Here is a 20333-nt window from a genome sequence, read left to right on the forward strand (position 1 = left end):
GAGAGGTAGGAGAAGTGCTATTTTTATCTCTAATTTTCAGCTGCAGAAACTGAAGTTTAGAGAAGTCAGACAGGTAGCCAGAGGTCATATATTTCGTATGCAGCAGAATTGGAACTGGAATTTTAAAAAATTAATTAATTGATTAATTAATTAATTTGTCTGTGTTGGGTCTTAGCTGCGGCATGTGGGATCTTCATTGCTGCATGCGGGATAATTCCTTGGGGCGTGGGCTCTTCATTGCGGTGTGAGGGCTTCTTTCTAGTTGTGGCATGCGCAGGCTCAGTCATGGTGTGTGGCTTCGTTGCCCCGCACCATGTGGGATCTTAGTTCCCCAACCAGGGATCGAACCCGAGTCCCCTGCATTGGAAAGCAGGACCACCAAGGAAGTCCCGGAACTGGAATCTTAAATGGTCTAACTCTTAAACCAGCATTCTTTTCACTGCTTACCATCGGTGGGACTTTGGGAATATACTTAACCTCCCTAAGCCTCACTTTTCCTGTCACTACAATGGGTATAATCCTCCAGGGATAGTTGTCGGTGGGAATTAAATGAGACTGTCTGGGAAAGCACTTACTAAACAGTAAAGCATGTGATAATGGGACGTCATTATCACACGTACCTTGAATTCAAATAGTGCCACATCAGAACTATGGCAGAAAAAGAACAGTTCCCCCCCATCTTGTAAGGACACCGAGATCCAGAATGGTGCCAGCAGTGGTCAGGGATCACGAGCTACCAGCCCTGTGATCAGCAGATTGGCTCTGCTGCCCTGCCTGCAGGCTGCTTTGTTGTTCTGAGAGCGCTCGGGTTGGCAAGGTCCTCTTTTCTTATAGAGCTCGCTCTTAATGTTTCTTGGAACAGTCCTGTATCCAGGAGACAGTTTTAGGTCGGCCGGACTGGAGAGCCGGAGTGCGGAGCTGGGGGTGGGACTCTACATTCCTGAGCTTCGTCCGTGAAGGGTGCGGATGTGGTGGGGGTGATGGGGTGGAGGTGGATGAGGAACTGATCTTGAAGGCTGTTTTCTCTTTTCTCAGTGACTGGGATTTAATAGGGTATGTCTTGTGAACCCACAAGGCCGGCAGTACCTATGCAGAGTGGGTTACTTAGCACTAACACTTATTGGAAAAATCCAAAAAGAATGGCTCTCAAGTTGGCCACAAATGTATTAGGAGTTAGTGGGTGTGATATGATCAGGAAGCAGCCAGGGGGACCGAGGGATGAGATCTTGGATAGCTTCGTCTCTATATCCACATTCACCTACAAAAATTCCAAACCCGTGAGACAGACATAGGTTGCTTGTATGGTTTGAAGAGACAAAATAAGGAGCCGGAGGTTGAAGGCTGGGGAGCCATATTTATTTCCATATAAGGAAGACTGTTCTGTTGGAAAGATGGAATTTACAGCTGCAGGAGATAATGATCTCCACCTCACTGGAGACGTCAGGGATGCCATAGGCGGCAGAGGAGGGGTTCATAAATAGGAGGGACTTTGGGCTCAGTGGCCTTTATGGTCTTTTCTTCTCCTGAGATCCCCAAGCCAGTGGTTCTCAGGGGTCAAGAGGAAGAAAGGCACATGTACATTAAGGAGTGAAGGGTCCCTTTGTGGGTATACAAACTGATCTCCAAGTGCTACTACTACTAGCAGAATGGAGGGTACCCATAGACCTTTCATTCTGGTTTTCAGACCTATCTCTGTAGCTATGTCCTTGATACTTCGGTTTTCAGAGTTCCCAGGCCATTCCTGGGCAGTTATTTTCCATGGAATATCTCTTTTCTCTGCTGAAATGCTCCTGTTGGAATGATGGAAGGAACTCTGAGCTCCTGAAAAGATGACAGTCTTTCCATAGAGCCACCAAGTCTGATGGCTGGTTTAGTCTCAGTTACAAACAAGGACCATCTCCTTATCCTTCTTTTCTTTTTTAAATTAATTAATTAATTAATGTATTTGTATGTTTATTTATTAGCTGCTTTGGGTCTTTGTGGCTGCACAAGGGCTTTCTCTAGCTGTGGAGAGTGGGGGCTACTCTTGTGGTGACTTCTCTTGTTGCAGAGCACAGGCTCTAGGTGCATGGACTTCAGCAGTTGTGGCACATGGGCTCAACAGTTGTGGCTTGTGGGCTCTAGAGCACAGGCTCCGTAGTTATGGTGCACGAGCTTAGTTGCTCTATGGCATGTGGGATCTTCTCGGCCCAGGGATTGAACCCATGTCCCCTGCGTTGGCAGGCGGATTCTTAACGCCTGCACCACCAGGGAAGTCTCTCCTTACCTTTTTCAAGCCTACTTCTGGGACCTCCTGGGAGCACTGTTGTGGAAAGAATTCTGTGCTGAGTTCTGGTTCAGGCATGTGGTAGAAGGTTTTCTGATCCTGTTTCCTTACCTCATTGAATAGTCATGTATATTTGTGTTTATGTATTAAACATGCAATAAGTAAGAAATGTTTGCCAGTTTTTCAGGTACTTGTGGCATGCTTGCAAAAATAGAAAACAAGTGATCAAAATAAAAGTCAGGACTCCTTCGATAGGCCAGATAGAAGCTGCTTTTAGAGCACATGGTTGGACAGTTTTGGGATAGCTACCCAATTTGTAGATGAGAGAATATAAGCTACAAGAGGAGAACGGGTTTGTCCAAAGTGGTAAGGAGTGACTGATCTGGGCCTAGGTCTTGGGTCCCCTCACTCCATGGCCAGTGCTGTTTATTGCTTGAAAGTTGCCTTGGGATGAGATCAAGCAGCCTCGTGGTGAAGGTCCAGAGGCCAGCAAGTGGGCAGTGATTCTGAACAACGGCCCGTCTGACCTACAGAAAGCCTGTACAGCCAACAGGAGAACAAGGTCGTGCAAAGGAATAGAACCGCTGTGAAGCCAAGATATGGATTCCTCCTCTGAGCAGACCCGACTGCCATTTCCCCAGCATCTCATCTCTCTCCTTTCTCCTCTCATTCATTCTGGAGTCATTTTAGACCAGATTCATCCCCGATTGACTTCACTGGCTCAGTTTCGTCATCGGACACTTTTCAGGACCCTCGGATTCGAATTCATCTTACACACTAAGGGGATTAATCTTACAAACGAAGTTGAGCATGTCACCCCTCTGTCCCCCTCCTCCCCACCCGTGTTCTCCTGGAAGTGTGGTTTTATTCTGGGTCTTCTTGCCTGATGTCTGTCCTGTGAAGAACTCACGTGAAACTAAGTTCCCAAGAGGACTTGGCCCGAGGGAGTCAGGGATTGGGGTCTGAGGGTTGGGTTAGGACTCATCTGCCACCGAAAGACGCGTGGGCTGGATTCTTGGTGACATCTTCAGGCGCATCTCCCCAGACCCCTCCTCCACCTCCAGTGCGTCGAGGGACTTCATAATTATAGTTGCATTCTACATGGCCCCGTTCCTAAGATGAACTTAAAGCCTTTCAAACCAGTCACTTCCTTGCCTGGGAGGGGGGCCTTTTTCCTGTAACAGGAGAGCCTGTGGAGACTCTACTTCTCTGTGGGTTAAGCATTCACTCCGAGTAAGGAATTCTGTCTTTAGTGGGGCATGTTCTTCAAGTGCCAGAGGAGAGAAGGGTGATTTTTCTGACATCCTCCAGCCTGCTTCTCCTTATATGGAAATGTTTACCCACCACACTGATCTATTGGAAGGGAAGGAGGTGACTCAGGGTTTAGGAGAAGCAGGATTTGAATTCTTGTTTCCAGAAACAAAGTCACCCCCTCCCCCCCCACCCCTCCCCCTCCATTCCTTTGCCCCTTGTTCTGGGAGCCGAGGAGAGAATGTTTCAGTGCTGTTCCCCTCCGGCCTGGGGACCACCTACTGGCAGTGGGACTCGGGGTGTGTGAGAGAAAGTTGGGGGCCAGCGGAGGGCCAGCTGCCTGTGGGGCCTGAAGGCGCGTGAGTACCTCGTTGTTGCCAGAGCCAGTGGCGGTTCTGCCCGCAGACCCGGGGCTCAGAGTCCTGAGGGCTGGCTGGCTTGCATGGTGATGGGACATGTGGCTGGGAGCGCCGGCTGCTTTCACTTGGGGTGTGGACAGCTGCCTTCCCAGGGGAATACTTCTCGCAGTGGGATTTAGACAGGGGCTATGCCTGAGGAAAAATCCGATTCGTGTATTAAAAATTAGAGAGGTATTCCTCCCACCTGAGGCCTAGCTCACGTTGGGGAGCAAGATAATTTGGGACTGTTATTGTCTGTCTGATTGCTAAGGCTAGAGCAGCAGGCTAGAAGGGGTGTTTGTGGACACTTGGGGAGGGCAAGTTTTATCCTGAAAAGCAGACTTTATGGTTGGACCTCACAGTACTCAAAAGGTTTTTGTAAGGCATTTGCACGGCATCTGCTCTGCAATAAATACCTGGTGTGTAGATCTGATGGGCTGTCAGAGTTGGAAGCAGTCTTAGGGATGATTTGTTTGGTCTGTTGTATTTTACCGCTTGATGGTGGGCAGGGGAGGCCCAGGAGTGCGGCTCACCTGCCTCGCGGGTACACGGCTAATTAGGTGGGATTAGAACCCAGATCTTTTCACTCTCGGGTCCTTCCTCTTTCCACTGCACTGAAGTTACCCCTTCAGGCAAAGGCAGAGAAGATGCCCATTTTGCAGATGAGGAAATTGGGACTCAAGATGCCCGAGTTGCCCACCCTTACTGATCTAATTTGTGAGAAACTGAGAACTGGAACCAAGTTCTCCCAGGTCAGACCTCTTTCTGTCATGTTACATGGACTCAGAGGCCTCAGTTTGTTGATTTTTCAAATTTCACTTTTTTTTCCTTCTTTGGTTTCTGCTTACCTTTTCCTGCTTTCAGTCATGTGAATATTGTTTGAATGTGAGCTGCTACCTTCCGATTTGCTTTGCTGCCTATATCTTTTTCTTTCCTGAAAGAGGATGATAGCTTGTCCAAGAGGAGGAACTGAGTAGCGGAGGCCTTTATTTCAGTTTCATCTGTGGAGGTGAAGTTATGCCCAGGCCTTGAAAGAAACAGATTGGGGCTTTCCAGCTAAGCCTCAAGCACTGTTCTGGAAGCTGTAAGAATTCTGGAGTATAATCCCCATTCCCAGGTGAGCCCTGATTCTGAATAGAGTTTAAACATGCACACACACACACACACACACACACACCCCTTTAGCCTTCTTTGGTGTGACAGCAGCATTCGACAGAGACTAAGAGGGCGCCACCCTATGACATTCCCCCAGGTGTTACGCAGCCATAATTAATGAGTAACTCACTGTAGTCAGATCAGTTTCCCATCAGCTTGGGAACCCCTTTCTCTAATGCAGGGAAGATATTGGAGATGTGTTTTGGAGAAGTGCTTTGATGCCTGTGGCGTTAGGAGACAGATCTTAACAGGAGGAAGTGCTGTGAGCCCTGAGTTTGTGTGGTCAGTGAGGAATGGCGGGGAAGCATCTCTCTAAGGTGCTCTGAGGCACTGGGAGGCAGGGATGCTGCCTGCATCCTGTCTCCTCCCCTCGACTGGTGCCTGGGTCATGACTGTAGGCTCTGTTCACCAGTGGGAGGAGGCTGCCTTGAAGCACGAAGGCTTGGAGTGTTTTCCGGCTGTGATGCTGACAAGAGGCACGGAGGGGTTAGGGTTGATAGTACCAGGGGGACGCTGTTACTGCCAATAGGGGGAATGACATGCATTGATTGCTCTCTGGGTGCCAAGCACGGGGCTAAGCACCTGACCTACATTGATTTACCACTACAGTTACCTGTAAGTAGGTACTATTTTGGGAGGTATTTATTTATTTAAGATTGATGTTATTGAAGTATAGTTGTTTTACAGTGTTAATTTCTGTGGTACAGCAAAGTGATTCATTTGGTACTATTTGTTTTTAATTGTATTTTTAATTTTGGTAGACTACACAGCACCACTTTTACCATCTTAACCATCTTGAAGTGTACAGCTCAGTAGTGTTCATTGCAGTCATATTGTGGACAATCAATCTCCAGAACTCTTTGCATCTTGCGAAAAGGAAACTCCGTACCCATTAAACATTTCCTCCTCATTCTCCCCTCCCCCAGCCCGACAGCCATCATTCTGCCTTCTGTCTCTATGAATTTGACTTCTCTACGTATCTGTCTTACAGAAGTCAAATCATACAGTATTTGTCCTTTTGTGACTGGCTTATTTCACTTAGCATAATGTCCCAGGTTCATCCATGTTCTAACACGTGTCAGAATATCCTTCCTTTTTATGGCTTAATAGTGACAAATTGTGTATGTACACCACATTTTATTTATCCATTTAGGTACTATTTTATAACTTCATTTCATAGCGGAAGAACCTGCAGCTTTGAGGGGTTAATAACATCATGCAGTCAGTAGTGAAGCTGGGATTGGAACCCAGGTCGTGTGGCTTCCGAGTGTGTGTGATCAGGAGTAAGCACATGGTGGAATCAGCTGTCAGGATTGTGAGAAACCAGGGTGATTCTCACCTGGATGGTCACACCTCCTCACACATTGCTGTGACATTTCAGTAACCAAGTGCTCCCACGGACCGTATGGACACAGGTATTTTCCTCTGGTTTATATTGGACTCTGGGAAGCTCAGAGCTGAATGTGAAGCCCACCTCTAGCAAATGGTATGAGACGTATGGCTTGTACTTTTTGTAACCCCTGTCCCTTTCCTTTGCCTGATTTTTCCATCTCTGTTTCCAATTTTCTTACTTTAAAAAAAACATAGCCTGTCATACAGAGCGAAGTAAGCCAGAAAGAGAAAAACAAATACCGTATGCTACCTCATATATATGGAATCTAAAAAAAGGGTACTGAAGAACCCAGTGACAGGGCAAGCATAAAGATGCAGATGTAGAGAACGGACTTGAGGACATGGGGCAGAGTGGGGGTGGGGGGGGTTGGGGGTGAAGGGGAAGCTGGGATGAAGTGAGAGAGTAGCACTGACATATATACACTACCAAATGTAAAACAGATAGCTAGTGGGAAGCTGCTGCACAACATAAGGAGATCAACTCGATGATGGGTGATGACTTAGAGGGCTGGGATAGGGAAGGTGGGAAGGAGTCACGGGAGGGAGGAGATATGGGGATATATGTATAAATACAGCTGATTCACTTTGTTGTACAGCAGAAACTGGCACAACAGTGTAAAGCAATTATATTCCAATAAAGAGCTTAAAACAAACAAACAAACAAACAAAAAACCAACCAAACAAAAAAGTCATGAATGGTGTGCATCTTTTGTCAGGTAGTTCAGATTCTTTCTGGAACATGATATCAGATATTTTTGTTATTATTATTGTCTAAGGAATAGCTGGTCTGTGGAGCAGTGGACAGAGACTAAAAATGGGATTTTCTAACCTGGCTCTGCTGTTAACTCAGTGTCTAACTTGGATGAAGACGCATGTGCTTTCTGAGTCTCAGTTTTCCCACCTGTAGAGTGGGGCTGCAGTTGGTGACAGCGAACATTTTGTCTGTGCTGAGCCCTGCTCTAGGTGCTCCCGATGGTTTATCTCCTTCAATCCTCCTAGCACTCCCACAAGTTAGGTGCTGTTGTCCCCTTTTTACTTGAGAAAAATAAGGCCTAGAGAAGTGGGAAAACTTGCCTGAACTCCTACAGCTCCTGAGAGCAAGCATCAGTGATCTGCATCTTACTCCAAAGCCCAGGATGTTAGACACAGTCCTGGGCCACTTACCTAGGAGCAGCCTTTAAGGTTTCTGTCGTCTGCGGCATGCATTCACCTAATTTTATTAAATCTTTATTGGATTTCCACTTATGTGCCTCATACTGTTCTGGGTGCTGATCCAGTACTGGGTTTAGAGTGAAGAAAAAGACACACAAAACAATGATCCCTTGAAATTTACATTCTAGTAGGGAGGTGTGGAGGAGGCAGATAATAGATGAACAGGGAAGCAGCAGAGGATAATAAGTGACACTGAGGTGGGCTCTGCCTGTGAGGGAACGGAGGAAGGGCCCTGGCAGTGATGTTTACGCTGAGCCCTGAATGGCAAGGAGCCAGCCATGGGAAAGCTGGGGGTGGGGAGAGCATCATCGCAGAGGGCAAGGCCAATGCCAGGGCCGTGGAGTGGGAATGAGCTTGCGCTTGAGGAACAGAGGAGCCCAGTGCGCCAGGAGGTAGTGGGCTGCAGGAGGAGGAGCGTGAGATGAGGGCCAAGCAGGGACAGTAGGTGTCAGTGAGAGGGGGCTTGGACCCGAGTCGAGGCGTGATGGGAAGCACCTGAGTTACGGTTACCAGGGTGACTCTGGCTGCCGTGGGGGGAAATGCTAACAGTGGTTAGGGCGGTCCAAGTGGAGCCAGAGAGAAGCGCATGGGTTCCTGACATGCGTTGGTGGGATCGTCTGCAGGATGTCAAGTGTAGCTTCCTCCAGAGAAATGAGAAGCTCCAGTGGGCAGGAATCTGAGCGACCCCGACAGAGGTGCAGTGGGAGTGCAGAGACTTGCAGCTGGTTTGGACTAAGGAGTCTGAGTGCTCCCCGCTTTGGTTTCTAGCCTGGAGCTTCTGGCCAAGGACCGGAGGGCAGTGGCTTCCTGCCTCTGACTTCCTGGCTGAGGGCTGCTGGACCGCCCCACAATGAGCCCTGCAGAACACGCTGCTTCCTTTGCTCTCTCTGGGTATTTGTATAAAGCATTCTTTCCCACCAAGGATACGGAACATTCAGAGTGATGTTGACGTTATGCGCCATTTTAACATTACTGTTTTCCCTTGATGTGTCCTCTGTTCTTGCAGAGACTCTTGCCTCCTGTAAATTCCATGGGGAGGCGCCTTCAACCACCCTGTCACGTGGATTTGGAAGGCTCATTGGGGGCCCGGAGGAGCGGAGGCTTCAAAGCCCCACTGTGCCTTGGGGACCCTGGTCCAAGAGCAGCCCCCCAGCCCTCCTCTTTTATTTACATTTGAATTCACCCGTGTCTGCTCCCTGTCATTCCTTTTGATGGGCTGAACTTTCCTGTAAATACTCCAGTTTTCAGAAGAGAAACTGGTCTTGGAGAAGTTAGGTGATTTAGTCAATGTTAGGTAGTGGCTGAGTCAGTTTGGGAATCCAAGATTCCTGACTGACCCTCGTGCTCTGGCCACCAGGCCACAGTGACCGAGCACGTGACCTCATGTGTGGGGTGTCTCATGGCGTTCTTATACTGCACTCGGCCTAAGCCTGGAGATGCTCAGAGATTATCGATGAAATCATCTGAAGTTCACTCCTGAGGCTTCTTCACAAACTCCTCTTCAAATAGTTTGCAGTCTGTAGTTACCAGGGTTTTTCCTTTTTTTTTTTTTTTAAAAAAAACCTCTTTTAGCATCATCTCTTAAAAACAATGTTTTGTTTTTGCTCACTCAAATTTCTTTTAAAATTTCTCTTGTATTATCCATTCATTTAGTCAACAAACATTTATTGAGTTCTTACTGTATGCCAGGCATTGTGCTAGGTGCTGGGGATGGATTCAAAGATAATTTGGAGGCGTATGGGAGTGGATAATTACAGCACAGTGAGATAAGTGCTGTAATAGAGGGATGTATAAAGAGCTAGAAATAGCACTATGAATAACATCTCTGAACAAATTGCCTTCTTTTTTTCCTTCTGGATTATTCCCTTATGTATATTGCCCAAAGTGGGATTACTGGGTCATTTAAAACATGAAAACAATTTGGCACAAAAAGATGTAATGACTTGCTTGGGGAATAGAGCTCAGTTTTCAACAGGGGGGAGAATTGCTGACAACTCCAGATTTAGCTACTTCACCAGGAGGATTGGCCAGTTTTTATACTATTCCTGTCAACATGGCAGCTTTCAGGGGGAGCACCTCTTCTCAACATGTTACCCGACATGTAGAAACACACATCCTTATATTTAATCTCACGGATTCCTTGTCCACGCTCATGGGAACCTAGCTATGTGAGTATGATTGTTCGCAGTTTACAACGGAGGAAACGGTGCCTTTGTTAAAAGGAAGTGACTTGCTCAGGATTCCACACTTAATTAGTGGAGAATCCAAGAATCAAGTGCAGGGTCTTTAGATTCTGTAACTCCCTTCCTGTTCTCCATGCTCTGTTTACCAACTGGGGGGGGACTTACGCTCTGCTGAGGGCCTGGGATTCATTTAGTGCTCTGTAGAAACTCTTCTCGAGCAGGTCAGGAGATAGGTAGAGAGCGAGATAGGTATAGAAGTCCTAACCTCCAGAGGGTCCAGAGTCCCTCTGTACATTGACCTGGAAGGGCCCGAGGGCCCCTTGTTCCTGACCCTGGCCCAGGTCCTGAAAGGTTCACGCATGGCCTTAGCACTAAAGCACAGAATCCCAAAGAGCACTGAGACCACACCACAGTCCTGCTTTGAAACACTTATTATTTTCCTCGTATATTCAGCTGTATGTTCCCGGATGATAAATTCACTTATTTTGTTATTTATAATGTTTTCCTAGTATTTTTGGCATTTAAGTTAGAAACTCCTGCCCCTGCTACTGCTGTCATTGTAACCAGACAGCGGTACCTGTCCACTCTGAGCACCCCTGATGCTCCTACCCACTCATTTTCTCACCTTCATGCTGGAACTCACGCTGTTCCTTTTGCCTGAGATGACCTCTCCCATCTTTGTCCCTAGAACTCCTGCTCCTCCTGTAAAACTCTGCACAGATGCCACTTTCTGAATGAAGTAACCTCTGATCACCATCCACTGTGTACCATCCTCACTCCCCTAGCAGTGATCTCTCTGTTCTCCGTTCTGCTAACTCACAACACCATGGGCTGTGAGGCAGTGAAGTATAACCATATGCTGCTCACAACCCTGGGATCTGGATTTGAAGCTTGGCTGTGATGCTTCCTAGCTCTGTGAGTTGTTAGGTCAACTAACCTGATGAGTTGCCTCATCTGTCAAGTGGGTACAGATAATCACACCAACCCACAGGGTTGTTATGAAGGTTTGCAGTGTCCTCTGTGCGTCCTCTATGGTGCTTGTCATCACCTACTTTATGTTTCATCTCTTCTTCGAGACTGCGAGCTCTTTAAGGGCAGGTAGGGAATCACATCTTACCTGTGCCTTTGACATATGGGACCTGCCACAGAGTCTCCTTTAAGGGAGAGAATTCCATATAACATCACTGGTGGCATCCGTTCAGGCTTATTTATGTATTTCATTGGCTGCATTGGGTCTTCATTGCTGCACACGGGTTTTCTCTAGTTGCGGCGAGTAGGGGGTGCTGCTCCTCATTGCGGTGGCTTCTCTTGTTGCGGAGCACGGGCTCGAGGCACGTGGGCTTCCGTAGTTGCAACACATGGGCTCAATAGTTGTGGCTCACGGGCTCTAGAGTGCAGGCTCAGCAGTTGTGGCGCATGGGCTTCATTGCTCCATGGCATGTGGGACCTTCCTGGCACAGGGCTCGAACCCGTGTCCCCTGCATTGGCAGGCAGATTCTCTTTTTTTTTTAATTTAAAATTTTATTATAAAATATAACAAAAATGGAGCAAATGCATGAAACAAGTTAACAGATTGTTACAAAATGATCACCAACATAACGTCCACCCAAAATAAGAACGAGAACACGACCCTCACTCTGGAACCCCCCGGGACCATGTCTCTCCCTGGTTATAACTCCCTCTCTCTCTCCCATTATTCCAGATGGACCCATGATTCTAACTTTTATAATATTTATGGGTGGATTCTTGACCGCTGCACCACCTAGGATGTCCCTGGCTCCTGCTTCTTGAGTGACAGGGAAGAGGCTGGAGCTTGTGTTTAGCCTGTGTTCTTTACATTCATGAAATTGGGCAGTGCTGACATTTCCCTAAAGGCCGCGTGGAAGTCCTGTTTGGAACATGAGACTTGGTTTCTTTCCTGGGTCTTCCATGAGTGCGTGTTCTGCACCAGAGGAAAGGGTCAATGGAGGTATGGGTTCGGGGCACCTCTGAGGGTCCCCCACTCCTCTGACTTCTCTGGGTGGGGCCACAGAGAAGGGGTCCCTCCAGAGGAAGCTTTTGTTTAGATACTCCCACCCTTGCTATGCTTGGAAGCCGACCCTGGAAAGGGATCCGTTCCAAAAGCTCTACCATTTAACTTTTGCTTGTGTCATTTTCCAAAATGCAATAGCCGTGAGTCTCAAGAGCCCGTGTGTTAGCCTGGCACACGAGGCCCTCCATGTTCTGGCCACAACATTCCTTCCCTGCCTCATGTCCCACTGTTTCCCTCCGTGTTTTCTGCCACTGGCCTCACCAGATTAGTCACTTTCCCCAAGAACACCCTGAACTCATCTCCTCAAGGCCTTAGTATATCGTGTTCTCCGGGCCTGTTGCCCGCCTGCTCATACGTGGTGATCCTCTTGGGGTGTTCAGGCTCAGTTATCATCAGCAGAACTCGTCCAGATCCTCACAAGGACTCTGCGTGTACTGCTACTTTGCACACTTTTCCTTCTGTCTTGGCATTGGAGTGTGTGTCCCTTGTGAGCCTGTGAGCTCTTTGAGAGCTCAAGGCACGTCTAACTCAGTGCCTCCATCTGCGAGGCCCATACACCGTGCCTTCTTAAGGACAGGAGGTGCTAGCGGATGTCTGTTTCGTGCACCTCTAAATGCAGGACATCTGACATCGTGGCAGCCAACAGTTGCGCCGGGGGGTGTTCAGAAGCTCATACTAGGATTACTTGTGATTCGTTTGATCGTGAGCCCAGACATTTGAATACTGTTTTTGAGTTGCCCTGATATCAGCTCATTGCTAACCTTTCTCAGGCCTGCTTCCCACATACCCAACAGATGTCTGCTCAGTGCCAGGGCACTGAGCTTTTTATTTCACTTAAGAACACAGCAGCAAGATCATATGGCAACTTCTATTTTTAGTTTTCTGAGGAACCTCCATACAGTTTTCCATAGTGGCCGCACCAATTTACACTCTCACAATGTAGGAGGGTTCCCTTTTCTCCATAGGATCCAGAAATCCCACTCCTGGGTGTATACCTGCACAAAACTATAATTCAAAAAGATACACACGCCCCTATGTTCATAGCGGTACTATTCACAATAGCCAAGACATGGAAACAACCTAAATGTCCATCGACAGATGAAGGCATATGGAAGATGTGGTATATATATACACAATGGAGTACTACTCAGCCATAAAAAAGAATGAAATAATGCCATTTGCAGCAACATGAATGGACCTAGAGATTACTATACTAAATGAAGTAAGTCAGATGAGAAAGACAATCATATCACTACCATGTGAAGTCTAAAATATGACACAAATGAACCTATCTACGAAAGAGAAACAGCCTCACAGACATAGAGAACAGACTTGTGGTTGCCAAGGAGAAGGGGAGGTGGGGGAAGATTGGACTGTGAATTTGGAATTAGCAGATGCAAACTACTGCATAGAGAATGGATAAACAACAAGGTCCTACTGTATAGCACAGGGGACTGTATTTAATATCCTGTGATAAGCTATAATGCAAAAAGAATATGAAAAAGAATATACATATATACATACATATATATATATATGAGAATCGCTTAGCTGTACAGCAGAAATTAACACAACATTGTAAATCAACTCCAGTAAAATAAGTTAAAAAAAACCACGACAACAAAGTGGATGTGTAAGTTTTCAGGCATGTGTTTTATTTTGTTTTATTTTTTGGATGACAAAATAAATGAATTTACACAGGGGACACACAGCCTCTAACAGACGTGGGGAGCATACATGGCTTTATAAGACTCAGTTGTAGTCTTAATACATTAGAACCACAGAACCATAGGCTTTGAGAAATTGTATACAGAAACTTTGGAAGATGAGGGGGTGAACATTGATTAATGCATACTGTGTGCAGGGTCTGCTTTGCATGCTGGGTATGGAATCCCAAGAAATGATTACATACACCCTGATGGGTAGGTGGTATTAGCCCCATATTACAGACAGGAAAACTTGAGCTCAGGGAGGTTAAATAGTTTACCCAAGTCCCATGTCAAAGCCCTGAACTTCATCCTGTACTTGTGATGGCATCTAGAAGTCTTTTCCATTTACAGATGTGAGAAGACCTGCCTTTATCCCTTCATTCCAGGGCAGCCACACGTTCTGGAGCAGAAAAAGCAGTGGAAATAGGCAGTCTTGATGTCCCATAACTTGTTTAATGAGCCTTGAAGAGTGTCTTGACTTTTCCTGCCTGGAATCTGTTATTTGGAGCTCCTTTGACTATATTCATTCATCAACCTTTACTTCTCTTTCTCCCTTTTGGGGAGATATTTGCCATTGGCCAGCTCCACTTTTGAGGGCAGCGGTACATTTGAAGATGACTTCATATTTTCTTTAAGAAAAAAATTACAGGTGGAAATTAAATTTGTTCAGTATTTCGTCTTCTCCAGCATGTGGTGTGTTGGGGAAGAGGCAGCCCTGGGCTGGGAGGTAGGTTCTTACCTGGAATCTGTCATTGACCAGTGAGAGGACTTGGGCCAAGCCTTCCTTTCCCTTTTGGGGTTTCCATGTCTTCATCTGCAAACAATAAGGGCACCATTAGGTGACTCCTAAGATTTTAAGACACTCTGCGTGTCTTGTGGTGTCAAAATCATCAATTTCTGCTGAGCTGCATAATCCTGCAGCTGTTTCTCTGATACTTTTCAATCTTTAGGTTTAATCTATTTCACAATGTATAATTTTTTAAAGGGAAGCTTCTATAGACACTTCTGAAATATAAAATGGGGGAGGGGAATAAATGGATGTTAAAAAATAGAAAACAACCAATTAGTGTATAGTATGTAATTCTCCTTGGAAACTTACGAAGAAATTGAGGCGCACTTTAACAACTGGTAATTTAAATTGCATTTGAACTCTGCTAATGGTTTGTTTGCATGAGAACTTCAATCATTTCACAGCGGTTCTTTAGCAAAACTGCTTGTTCTCTTTACGGAAAAAGAAGAAAAAAAATGTTAAAAGAGAAGGTGGCTATGGAAAAGGGGGACCATATTCATTGGTGCACGAAGAGAAGCTAGCCAGTGCTCGACACGTTGTGCAAGGCCCAAGGTGGAGAGCTTTACCTTTCAGCGAAGTTTGAAAATCTGGGAAGTCAGCTGCCCTTTGCTGCTGTTGTAGGAACTGTCCTGGTTGACATTTCCCTCTGCAAGGAGAAGCTTAGGTTTCCTGGGGCTTGGAGGTAGGGTCTTTTTGTTTTTTCTTTCTTCTTTCTTTCTTTCTTTCTTTTTTCTTTTTTTTATGAGATTGCATTGTCCACAGAGCCAGTGTTGGCCTCCTTGCATTCTGTCCCTCAGTAAGTTTGAAATTATGTCTTCCTCTCATTTCAGTGTGATGGCTTTGAAAATTCAAATGCCCATGAACACCACTAGCTCTCAGGAAACACATTGCTTTGCTGGACTCATCTTGGTTATACTACATTTTCCCAACTTAGTTTCTTTCTGCTGTCGGGCTGTATGCAAGAGCTTTGAAACAAAGCTTCAGAGGTGTTCTGAAATCTGAGTGTGTAAGTCCTGGTTTTCCTCCAAAGCTGATTGTGTGGCTGAGGGCAAGTCTCTCTGGCCAGTGAGTGTCGGTGATCTCTTCTGTTAAAATGGCCATCACTCGGTGCAGTTGAGCCAGCCCTGAACTTGAGCCCTCGGCTGCCTGTCAGTCACTAACGGTGTGCTTCTGGGTGGCCACCTCCCTTCTCTGGCCCCCAGGTTCTCCACCTGTCATTGGAAAGTTGAAGTGGGTCATTTTTAAGGTCCTTCTCAACTTTGAGCTTGTACAGGTGTTTGAAGATTGGATGAGATCATATTCACAAAAGAATTGTATGATTGGTTCAATAATGTTTAAAATGACAACAATGAAAATGGGACTAGTTGTTTTTCTGTATGTGGATTTCCCCTGCATCTACAAAAGACACATTTTGTAGGAACCAGCTACCCTGGAGTACTTCTCTTTTGGAATATATATTGCAGAATCCTTAGCAAAATAGTAATAGTTCTTAATGAAATAAAGCCAGTAATGAGGATTTCCCAGGAAGCATCAAGAGTGTCCATCCCTCTGTTGCTCACTGGCTCTCATTTTTCAGGCAAGAAAATTAAGGTTCACAGTGGCCACTAGATCCCATAGTTGGAAATCTGTCTGCAAACTTATATTCCTTGTCTCTTTTTATTTATTGTAGTTCAGATTTTGCTGTTAATTTCTTCTTGCCTAAAACGGGAGTTTCTAACTGATCTACCTCTTTCACTTCTGATATTATGATGACGCTATTTTCCCCCCAAAACCGGAGGCGTGAACAGTGGGGTATCAGCATTCTCCTTCCTTATCATTCTAAGACACATTAGTGAGATGCAAGTGTTAGGAGCTGACTGGCGGCTTAGGAAGTACAGAGTTCAGCGGCTAGATTTGTTGGTTTCAAGCCAGGTATCATTCCCAGTATGGTTTACCCAGCAAGTTCATAAACTTGGGAAGTTCTACAGCTGGTAAGATCCTAGAGGTTCATAAGTAACCTCCTTCTCCCATTTCCACAGGTGGGAACATTGAGGAGACAGAACTGAAGACAGAATCCAGTCACCTGATTCCAGTTCAGTGCTTTCTCCATTATTCTACAGGGCACTCATCGGAGGGAAGACACTTTTCCTCTGTTGGTAAGTCCTATTCAAAACAGAAACCTTTTTCCTTTTATAATCAATATGCGTGTTTTAATGAGTTTTAAAAATCAGTGGTTTCCATTTAAAGCATGGGCACTGGTAATTAAGATGGACTAAGAACTAAGAAGAGCAAAAATGTTCTTCCTTACTTCTTGAGTTGATTTCATTGGCAGTGGACAAGATATAATAATGCTAATAAAATGGATGGCAAAGCAAAGGCAGCACTCAGCTCTTGGAAGGTGGCAGGAAGAGAAATTGGAAGAAAATTTGGAGTAATGAGGATTTCGGGTTGCCAATAATTGCATTGCTTCCTTCTTTCTCCTTTGGCATGGAGGGAAGGCTTCTTGAAATGGAAAGACCAGAAACAAAGTGTCAATGAACAGTGTTATGAGTCTTTGTGAGGAAAGGAAGTAGCAGTTTTAAGCGGCTCTTGCTCAGCCCTGTGGGAGAGGCTTCTTCTGTGATCTTGTATTTTTACATCAGCCTTTTGAGGGAGGGGAGGCTAGATTTGCTTAGGCAAGTGTGGGCACCTGTGTCTTAAAGGGCCTGCACGGGCTGCACGGGGATCTGAGTTTGAATCCTGTTGCACACTCAGAAAGTGGAATGGTGAGCAGGGTAAGGTAAGCTTTCCCGTGTGTGTGTGTGTGTGTGTGTGTGTGTGTGTGTGTGTGTGTGAATTAATTAATTAATTTTTATTTTTATTTTTTTCTTTAAGAACTTTTATTGAGATACAATTGACATACAACAAATTGCATATATTTAAAGTGTACAATTTGACATTTTTTTCTTATTAGTAATGTACATATGGCCATCCCAATCCCTCAATTCATCCCCCCACAACCCCGGCCCCGCCCCACCCCCCACACTGCTTTCCCCACTTGGTGACTATATGTTTGCTCTCTACACCTGTGTCTATTTCTGCCTTGCACACCTGTTCATTTGTACCATTTTTCTATATTGTGAATATATGTATTAATATATGATATTTGTTTTTCTCTTTCTGACTCTCTTCACTCTGTATGACAGTCTCTAGGTCCATCCATGCCTCTACAAATGGCCAATTTTGTTCCTTTTTACAGCTGAGTAATATTCAATTGTATATACGTACCACATCTTCTTTATCCATTCATCTGTTGATGGACATTTAGGTTGCCTCCATGTCCTGGCTATTGTAAATAGTGCTGCAGTGAACACTGGGGTGCATGTGTCTTTTTGAATTATGGTTTTCTCTGGGTATATGCCCAGGAGTGGGATTGCTGGGTCATATAGTAGTTCTGTTTTTAGTTTTGCAAGGAACCTCCATACTGTTCTCCATAGTGGCTGTATCCATTTACATTCCCACCAGCAGTGCAAGAGAGTTCCCTTTCCTCCACACCCTCTCCAGCATTTACTGTTTGTAGAATTTCTGATGATGCCCCTTCTAACTGGTGTGAGGTGATACCTCACTGTCGTTTTGATTTGCATTTCTCTAATAATTAGTGATGTTGAGCAGCTTTTCATGTGCCTCTTGGCCATCCGTATGTCTTCTTTGGAGAAATGCCTATTTAGGTCTTCTGTCCATTTTTTGATTGGGTTGTTTGTTTTTTTGATATTGAGCTGGATGAACTGTTTATATATTTGGGGAATTAATCCTTTGTCTGTTGATTCACTTGCAAATATTTTCTCCCATTCTGAGGGCTGTCTTTTCGTCTTGCTTATAGTTTCCTTTGCTGTGCAGAAGCTTTGAAGTTTCATTAGGTCCCACTTATTTACTTCTGTTTTTATTTCCATTATTCTAGGGGGTGGATCAAAAAAGATCTTGCTGTGATTTATGTCAAAGAGGGTTCTTCCTATGTTTTCCTCTAGGAGTTTTATAGTGTTTGGCCTTCCATTTAGGTCTTTAACCCATTTTGAGTTAATTTTTGTGTATGGTGTTAGGAAGTGTTCTAATTTCATTCTTTTACATGTAGCTGTCCAGTTTTCCCAGCACCTCTTATTGAAGAGGCTGCCTTTTCTCCACTGTATATCCTGGCCTCCTTTGTCATAGATTAGTTGACCATAGTTTCTCTCTCGGCTTTCTGTCTTGTTCCATTGATCTATATTTCTATTTTTGTGCCAGTACCATATTGTCTTGATTACTGTAGCTTTGTAGTATAGTGTGAAGTCAGGGAGTCTGATTCGTCCAGCTCCATTTTCTTCCCTCAAGACTGGCTTTGGCTATTCAGGGTCTTTTGTGTCTCCATACAAATTTTAGGATTTTTTGTTCTAGTTCTGTGAAAAATGCCATTGGTAATTTGATAGGGATTGCACTGAATCTGTAGATTGCTTTGGGTAGCATAGTCATTTTCACAATGTTAATTCTTCCAATCCAAGAACATGGTATATCTCTCCATCTCTTTGTGTCGTCTTTGATTTGTTTCATCAGGGTCTTATAGTTTTGAGAGTACAGGTCTTTTACCTCCTTAGTTAGGTTTATTCCTTGGTATTTTATTGTTTTTGTTGCAATGGTGAATGAGAGTTTATTTATTGCCTGCGGTGGGTCTTCGTTACCACACATGGGCTTTCTGTAGTTGTGGAGAGCAGGGGCTACTCTGTTGCGGTGCGCAGGCTTCTCAATGCCATGGCTTCTCTTGTTGTGGAGCACAGGCTCTAGACGCTCAAGCTTCAGTAGTTTTGGCCCGTGGGCTCAGTAGTTGTGGCTTGTGGGCGCTAGAGTGTAGGCTCAGTAGTTGTGGTGCACGGGCTTCGTTGCTCTGAGGCATGTGGGATCTTCCTGGACCAGGGCTCAAACCCATGTCCCCTGCATTGGCAGGTGGATTCTTAACCACTGCGCCACCAGGGACGCCCTCCCCTGTGTTTTGAAATTCCTCTCTGTTTATAGAAGATAGAGCTTCCTATTCTAGAAAAGAATCATTGCTGTGGGATACCATGGGCGGTAGGGGGAGCTGAGGGAAATAGCTGGGGGATTCTGGGAAAGGCTTCTAGTTAGCATTCTAGATCTGTGCTCTCTATCCCTGGGGCCAGTCGCTATGTGCCCCACCTCTGGCTTTTTGCCGAATAAATAATATGTCTTGTCATGTTTATGGTGTAGTTTTTCGAAAGGGAGTGGATACTGTTGCGATCGATAAAACCTAATTTCACTTAAAAAAGTGGCTGACTTTATAGTTACATTTTGTCACCTTTTGTTTTCTTAATGTATCTTAAAAGAACACCTGGCTCTCTTTGTGCCTATGGCTCTGCATAAGATAAAAGGCTGGAAACCACTGCTTGGACTCAAACATTTCAGTTCATTAACATTTCAAACTTGGTCTGGAATGTTTTGCCCCAAGCATACCCTTTGAGCATCAGATGTAAATCTTTGTTCTCTGCTCTACCACCTGAGTTTTTCCAGTGCTTCAGATTAAATTGTGATGAACATGAAGCCTTGTACTTGGATTCAAACATAAAATCAAGTGTGTTATGACAGAATGGGAGAGAATGCCTTACCAGGAGTATGTTGGAAGAAACTCGGAAGTCTCTGTTGTCCATAAGCTAATTATGAGCCATCAGTGGCCTTTGTCTTCCAAAACATGGATGGAGCCTCTGACTGCAGTACAGAGAGAACAGTGTGGGTGGGTGACCCTGCCGGAAGCCATAAGGGAAGGTGGGCCCCAGGCTCAGTGTGCACAGGACACGGGCTCTGTGCCTCTGCAGTGCTTCTTGCTCTCCCCTCTTGTGTGTGTGTCAACTTCATCTTCAGGATGTTTCCCCTCATGGTCATGAGCTGGCTGCCTGCTGTCACCTGGAAACTTATGGCAGCTACTCAGTGGAGAAGAGGTGGTCCCTCAG

At 45.4% G+C, this 20333-nt stretch overlaps 1 protein-coding gene across 6 annotated transcripts in view; it reads left to right on the top strand.

Moving 5' to 3' along the window:
* Positions 1–20333, top strand: part of LPP (LIM domain containing preferred translocation partner in lipoma) — a 687064-nt gene that overhangs the window by 56010 nt on the left and 610721 nt on the right. For 5 of the 6 annotated variants that reach the window (XM_057738614.1, XM_057738612.1, XM_057738613.1 and 2 more), the window contains one exon: positions 16407–16523. Coding sequence is in view for 2 of the 6 variants with exons in the window: in XM_057738612.1 (XP_057594595.1) it covers positions 16407–16523 (117 nt within the window). In the remaining 4 variants the exon portion in view is untranslated. Of the gene's footprint in view, positions 1–3778; positions 3877–16406; positions 16524–20333 lie in introns of those variants that run through there. The other variant, XM_057738616.1, reaches the window with a different exon arrangement.

Source organism: Hippopotamus amphibius, chromosome 6 (genome assembly GCF_030028045.1).
Source record: "Hippopotamus amphibius kiboko isolate mHipAmp2 chromosome 6, mHipAmp2.hap2, whole genome shotgun sequence".
Classification (NCBI taxonomy): Eukaryota; Metazoa; Chordata; class Mammalia; order Artiodactyla; family Hippopotamidae; genus Hippopotamus; species Hippopotamus amphibius.